At 42.5% G+C, this 7,566-nt stretch overlaps 1 protein-coding gene across 1 annotated transcript; it reads left to right on the top strand.

Annotated features, from left to right (window-relative positions):
* Window positions 1–3,577: 3,577 nt before the first annotated feature.
* LOC130044271 (small nuclear ribonucleoprotein G-like) lies at window positions 3,578–3,805 on the top strand. Its single transcript, XM_056136943.1, has one exon. It carries the CDS (start codon window positions 3,578–3,580, stop codon window positions 3,803–3,805), a length of 228 nt encoding a protein of 75 aa, XP_055992918.1.
* Window positions 3,806–7,566: the final 3,761 nt, after the last annotated feature.

The raw sequence follows: 7,566 nt of genomic DNA, 5'->3' as shown, positions 1-7,566 counted from the left end.
TCCTGTGGAATCCAGTTGGTAATGGCTCTAGTCCGCAGTCGTCTCCAAATCTCATTATGTGTCCAGCCTATCTGATTTTCGACACCTTGGCAAACGAGACGGCATCCCTGATTCTTGACTGTTGATGGAGGTCAGAACTCCAGATTCTTTCTCTCACTTGAGTGAAGCGTGATAATCCAAGCATAGTTCTTTCAATTTCTCTTTGGGAGACCTGAATAGCGTTCTCATCCTGTTTTCGTAGGGCCCAGGTCTCTGAGGCATATGTTAACACAGGAAGAACAGTGGAATTGAAGAGGTGTGCCTGGAGCCAGAGGTTCTTCGTCCTCTTAGCTATTTCTTCGGCGCTCTTGAAGGCATTCCAACCCGCTCTCTTCCTCCTGTGCAGTTCAGGTGCCAGGTCATTCGTCATGTTGAATTCTCAACCTAGGTACATATAACTGTTGCATTTGGAGATGTTCGTTCCATTGAGAACAAATGGAACATCAGGAACAAGACTGTTTCTTATAAACATTGTCTTCATGAGAGTCAGCTGTCATCCAACCTTTTCACACTCATGGTCGAAGTCGGCCAGCATTTGTGCCACTTGGCTAATGTTTGATGTTATTAGAACGATGTCATCAACAAAGTGGAGGTGATATAGTTGCTGACCGTCTATGTTCACTCCCATTTCTTCCCATTCCAGTCATCACATGACGTTCTTGAGGGTGACACTGAAGAGTTTTGGTGAAATGGTGTCACCCTGCCGAACCCCTCTCTTGACATGAATGATCACTTCTTTGTAGAATGGTGAGGTCCTGGTAGTGAATCCATAATACAGATCCTCCTCACGGAGATCCTGATGTATTGAGTTTGAATGCCCTGTTTGGCTAGGGCTTTGACGACCCCTTCAGTCTCAACAGAATCAAAGGCCTTTTTTAAATCAATGAACATTAGACAGAGTGGCATCTTGAACGCCTGAGAAACCTCAATGATCTTGGTTATCATGTGGATATGGTCGATTGTGCTGAATCCTTTTCGGAACCTGGCTTGCTCGCATGGTTGTCCTTCATCTAGTGTTCTGCCAATCCTATTCAGGATGACTCGAGTGAACAGCTTGTAGACGACAGACAATAGGCAGGTCGGGCAATAGTGGCTAATAATGTCGTAGATGTCTCCCTTCTTGTACAGTAGAATGGTCCTGCTGGTTTTCCATTGGGACGGAACCTTGCATTTAGACAGGTAGCATATGAAGAGCCGAGCCTGTGTATTGATGAGTACTGACAGCAGATTCTTCAGGTGTTCAGGTCTGACCTTGTCTGGGTCAAGTGCTGTTCGCTTCTTTACCGATGAAATGGCGTGTCAGATTTCGGAAGGGAGAACATTGGGAACAACATAGCCATCCTGTGGAATTTGGTATGTGGGCAGGTGAACGTGGCTATCGAAGAGATCCAAGTAGAAGTCATGGATAATCTTCTCCATTGCCCTTCTGGAAGATGTGATAGATCCATTAGGACATCAGAGGGCAGTCATCTTGGTCTTGTAGTTGCCGAAGAACAGGTGGGTGTTACGAATGCTTTTCCCAGCTTCTGCCGCATCTGCCAGCACTGCTGCTCTTCTCTCTTTATGGTCTTCCTTTATTGCTTCTCTGCACTGCTTTGCGAGCTTGGATGTTCGCTTGCAGTTGCCTGAGTCTTGTGCCAAGCCACGTAGGCGAATAAGTTTAAGAGTTTTTAAAGACAGGCTTTTTTGGTGTGTGTGGCTATCTCTCTCTTGGCGTTCTTCGCACGTGGAGGTGCTGAACCAGTCGATCATATTCTTTGTCAATGTTTTCAACGATGGCATCTTCCCATATTGCCACAATAGTGCCAAAGAGCTCCCAGTTGTGGTCATTCTCTTCTTAAACTTTGCAGCCCTTTTTCCCTGCTCTTGAAGTAGAATTTTGCACAAAGGAGACGGTGGTCCAATCCTGTTTGGAATTTTGGGACAACAGTGACATCAATCAGGCAAAACTGTCAATTGAATATGATGTGGTCAATTTCATTGTGGAACCGTCCACCAGGAGACTCCCATGTCCAACGTTTAGATTCAGCCTTCTGGAACTGTGAGTTACCATGGATGGTCTTGGTCGACATGATGAACTCAGACAGTCTCTCACCCTATTCGTTCCATTCTAGGCCATGGGTCCCAATGTAGAGTTCTTCGGCTGATCTTCTCAGTCCTATCTTGGCATTAAAATCACCAACAATGATCTTGTAGAAAGTGTGGTCTTCTTTATAGAACGTCTCAGTTCCATATAAAACTTCTCAATTTCTCCTTCATCATAATTGGATGTTGGTGCATAGACAACGAAGATAGAAACTGCCAGCAGTGAGTCACATCTATTCAAGTGTAATCGTCCAATTCGGGTTGTTAGACAATGAATGAATCAATGCTCATTGCCAAGTTCATGTTGACAAGGACACTGACACCTCCGACGCCTCTTTTGTCGCATGTTCCAAGGAACAGTTCTTCTCCAGTGTCGAAAACTGCATGATGTGTTTGATGCCTTCTGGTCTCGGTCAGACCAATGATGTTGTACTTGATCTTTCACGCTTGTACCATCAGGTCCTCAGTGGTTGCATCCGATGCCAACATACATGCATTGAAAATACAGACAGTCATTTTTGTCTTTCTTCTTTTTAGCAGCCTAGTTCAGCCTTGAGATTTTATCAGCCTCTCTTCCTCATCCTTCTTAACGCTGCTGTATTGGTGGCTCTTTCAGGGTCGGGGAATAAGACCCATTGTATTTACTGGTTTTGGCATATTGAATACGCCATGGATAGCTTGCTAGGCTCTGCCGTGTGTGCGGGATACTCTCAGTAGCTTTCCAGGCTCTCCGAAGGGAATAGAGGCTTTAAGGGCGGCCTCTAATCGCCCTTGCAGGTGTTCCCATGGTTCAAACCATATTTGAACCCTATCAAATATGATGCGGCAGTCCTGGAAGATGGGTAAAATATGGCCACACACTTCTGGGAGCTTTGTTTTATAGTCTCTGGATCTTTGCCATTGATGGGGTTACATGGCATTAGGGCAGTTTGTGGGTGTGACTGCCAAGCTACTGGAAAATGGGGGATCTGGGTTGAGGAGGCCCAGATCCAAGGTTAAATAGACTTTAAAAATAATCCCATCATATTACAATGTTTCCCCTTTTGCCTATATATAAATTAAATCACATACACTAACACAAACTATTTCAACAATGAAAAAATACCGTGGGGAAGAGGGGAACAATACCGGAGGTTAGGGTGCATGCACCCCCATCCCCAGGCTTGATCCCCAGTATCAGGTGCCTCCCAAATCTCAGTGGCGGCAGACTGGGTGAAGTCACTGCTAGGGTGGTCCTGGTGGGCCCTCAGCACTGCTGGATCTGAGCAGCAGCACATCCTAGGGCCCTAATGTTAAGGGTGGCTGAGTTGGCCACGTATTGCTGGGCGTGGCCCCCAGTCATCCAGAGTACGTCTTGGGAGGCCAAAATAAATAAAACCATTAAAGGTGGGAGTGCGAGGGAGCCCTTGAGGTCTCATCTTGGAGGCGTCTGTGAGCCCACAGCAGAGACACAATGAGCAAAGCTCACCCCCCAGAGCTGAAAAAATTTATGGACAAGAAATTATTGAACTTGAATGGTGGCAGACATGCCCAAGGAATACTTCGAGGCTTTGAACCCTTTATGAATCTTGTGATAAATGAATGCGTGGAGATGGCAACAAGTGGGGAACAGAACAATATTGGAATGGTGGTAATACGAGGAAATAGTATCATCATGTTAGTAGCCTTGGAACGAGTATGAACAGAAGTTGTTTAGAAGTCAAGTGTTTTCATGTGTTCCCATCATTGCATCTTTTTACTAATATAAAATTGGATAGTGTACATTTTCATGGATATTTTTTAAATAAATTTTTGTAATAGTCAAAAAAATAAAACTATTAAAATTGAATTTTCAATAAACCCTGATATGTTGGTTTGGAGTTCTGAAACTATTGTAAATGAATAGGAAAAGTCAAGAACAAAAGATACTTAAAAATTTCTTTTTGAAAAACCCAACATAAGTAGCTAGAGCGAGGGCTGGAGCGATTAGCACAGCGGGTAGGGCGTTTGCCTTACACGCGGCCAACATGGCCGACCCGAGTTCGATTCCTCCGCCCCTCTCGGAGAGCCCGGCAAGCTACCGAGAGTATTCGATATGCCAGACACAGTAACAACAAAGTCTCCAATGGAGACGTTACTGGGCCCGCTCGAGCAAATCGACGATCAACGGGAGGGCCTTTACCTTTTACCTTTTAAGTAGCTAGAGAGATAGCGTACCTGGTAAGGTTCCTGTCTTGCATGCAGCCAACCCGTTTTGATCCTCAAAACCCTATATGGTCCTCCAAGTTCCACAAGGAATGAACTGTGACTGCAGAGCCAGAATAAGTTCTGAGCACATCACAGATATGGCCTCAAAACAACAGTCAATCCAAACAAAAGAGTTTATTTAAAAATTTTGGTTACAGTTCATTTTTTCTCCTTAATTCTTTTCAACCTCCATTTTTATATCTCAGGATTAAAAATTGATACAGATTGTGAAGAATTAAACAACAAAGAAATGTCAAAGGCAGGGCACATTGCCTCATTCTTAGGTATAATAGCTAGGACATTTTGACATCTGGCTTCTTTTTTTTCCTAAATGACATCATGTACAACCACCATCTTCATCTGAGCTTAGAACTTTCAAACACAACATTTGATTGTAAACTTGGTAAAGAGAAACTTATTTCCTTTGGAATATTGGCACACCTTAATATATAGCATGCACCTTATAGAAAAATCATTTTAGCAACCATTACACAGTGATAATGCCATAAATAAAGCTTCAACGTAGAATCTGGAATTCATCAAATGATTCAGTTCAATGAGTCTATCTCAAGATCTCCACCTCTTGTTTACTCCATTTGTATTCTCTTTTTCATAACTGGATTAATGCTTTGAGTCAAAAATATTATATATTCTTATGGATTATATGTTCCTTGGCTGGAAAAACAATGCAATCAAGTTAATTTTGGATAATGCTTTTCACACCAGCTGCTCTGTGGAAGTGGGGAGGGAAGGGAGGGGCACTGGATAATGGAGTTACAATTGGTCATTTTCAATTTTTCATTTTAAACCTGGCCTCAGTGAAGTCTAGTCAATCAGTAGATAAAGGAGATGACTAAGGGGTGGGGAAATGGACACTTCAAAGGGGGCCACAGGTCAAGGAACTTTCTCTCTTTGACCCTATTCTCTGCCCTGATGGAACACATCCTTTGGCCCCTCACTTGGGTTTCTACCATAGCCAGGCAGAAGCAGAAAAAGTCATAGTTCTTACCCCTATTCACATGACTGGAAAACAAAAGAAAGACAAAAAGATAAAGAGCAGCCAACGCCAGCAAGGAGAGGCGACTGCAGAGCATCAGAGACAGACCAGCAGGCCGTTTAGAGCATGGGCAGCGAGGAGCACAGATCCGTGGACAGAGATGACAGCCCAGCAGAGGACCCAAGGACTTCAAGGGACAAAACCAGTGAGAGACCTGCATGGACCGAAGATAACAGACAGAGGATGGTGAGGGACAAAACTAGCATGGGGCCTGGAAATAGAACCTGGGGACACAAACTACCTTCTTAAACCTGTTAAATAGCTATAAGGTAATTATAACTATAATCTGGAGCTTTATATGTTAATCAGGGTTCCACTCAGGAGTCATCTGAAAAGGAAAGGAAACACAAAGATTAGAATTGAGGAAGGCTACATTCAGAGAACATTCAAAAGAAATTGAACCACTTTATTTTACCTTTGGGCTTGGGACCACTTCCAGTGGGGCTCAGAGGCTATTCATGGTTCTATGCTCAAGAGACCATATGCAACCCAGGTCAGCCACCTGCAAGGCAAGCACCTTACCCCCTGTATTATCTCTTCCCCCCGCTTAATCAAAACATTTTGAGATATTGAAGAAGGTTCAAGCTGGATTTACTAAACAGCAACTATTTGATATCTTGACTTGGGGAGCGCAATAAAGCTAAAAGCAACAAACAGTCCAACTTTTCAACAAGTGAATAAAAAAGCACAATATTGGACAAAAATATCCAACATTTACAGGAGTGATTAAAAACCTTAAACAGTTAAGAAAAACCATCATTTTTCAGCTTTAGATTTATTTCTTTGTTTGTTTTGAGACCACACCTAGCAGTGCTCAGGGTTTACTCCTAGCTCTGTGTTCAGGAATCACTCCTAGGCCAGATCAAGGGACCTTATGGTATGCCAAGGATCAAACCTTGCTCAGCTACATGCAAGGCAATTGCCTTACCCTTCTACTATCATTCCAGCCCCTAGATAAATTTTTAAATTACTCCCACAGAGCTGCTGAAACATTTTTTTAAAAATATCTCTTTCAGTTAACTAAGAAAACAGTCCAATGCTATTCTTGTAAAGACTTTCAGCTTATAAATGTCTCATATAAAGGGAAGTACAAAATTATTTGACAAGTTTAAGGAATTTTGCTTCTTATCAATTAGGTTGTCTTAGTGACCTGGAGAAAAAGTATCACCTCCTCACTGGAACAGTTTACTAAAAATATTGCAAGGTAGTCACAAAGATAAAAAAAATATGTATTTCTAAAGACAACTCAGTAATGATGACAATCTAAGAAAACAGATGGAATAAAGCCAATGAGTATAACCATCCCCATTGACGTTTTCTTTCTAATAAAATCCAGAGGAGGAGACAGAGTGATAGAACAGTGGGTAGGGTGTAGTATGTACTTGTACCCAGGGCAAGTAGTGTCTTCAAGTACCAAAACTCAATGAATGTGGGCTTTGAGCCTGATTTCTGTTGCACACATCTTATGCAACCCCGTCAGCCTTTAACATTTGCTTGCCCAATGCTTGTTGGGTTTCCAACTGTGCTTTTGTTATTCTTGCTGGTCTTTGCAGGGAGAGACCTGCTGGTGGTATGACAAAGCTATTTCTTGCATTCTTTCTCCACCAATATATTATAGCCACTCTTATCCTATGTAATGCTCTGCAAGTAAAGAGAGGGGTAAGCACCTCTTCTTCAAAGTCACAAATAGTTAAATCCTTCCTGCACCTTTACTTTAAAAATGATTCAGAGGGTTATTACCTAAGTGAATTTCATCCTTTTCCTCAGAAAAGAATGCAGCCTGAAACATCATTATCATCCTGTACTGAAGATTTATTTTTTCTCTAACACGTGGGGAAAAGTCACTTTGAAAGGCTTCATAAGGCCTGGGAAATGAGATTCTATTGTTTAAACCTTCATGCTAGCTTAGAAACCAAATTTAGAATTTAAGACCTACTTGCTTCTCAGTCTCATTTGTTCCTCCTGCATTTTCTATCTGCTGCTGCTTCCTCACACTGACCTTTCTTCTGTATCTTCTCTGAGCAGCAGGAAAGTTTCTTCCACCTTCTCTCTTCTGCTCTATTCGAGAAATAGGATGGAGTTAGTTCGTTATAAGGTCAGGGACTACTGCTTCCCTGCTTCCACGATTACAGTCTTGGGAGAAAAATACCAGTTATTTA

The sequence above is a fragment of the Sorex fumeus genome, unplaced genomic scaffold (assembly GCF_029834395.1).
Source record: "Sorex fumeus unplaced genomic scaffold, SorFum_2.1 ptg000122l, whole genome shotgun sequence".
In the NCBI taxonomy this organism is placed as follows: Eukaryota; Metazoa; Chordata; class Mammalia; order Eulipotyphla; family Soricidae; genus Sorex; species Sorex fumeus.
The sequence above is the reverse complement of the archived record's forward strand: the minus strand, read 5'-3'. Positions and strand labels throughout refer to the sequence as shown.

Coding starts and splice junctions, on each gene's coding strand:
- LOC130044271 (XM_056136943.1), top strand. CDS start 3,578: ATGAGCAAAGCTCACCCCCCAGAGCTGAAAAAATTTATGGACAAGAAA.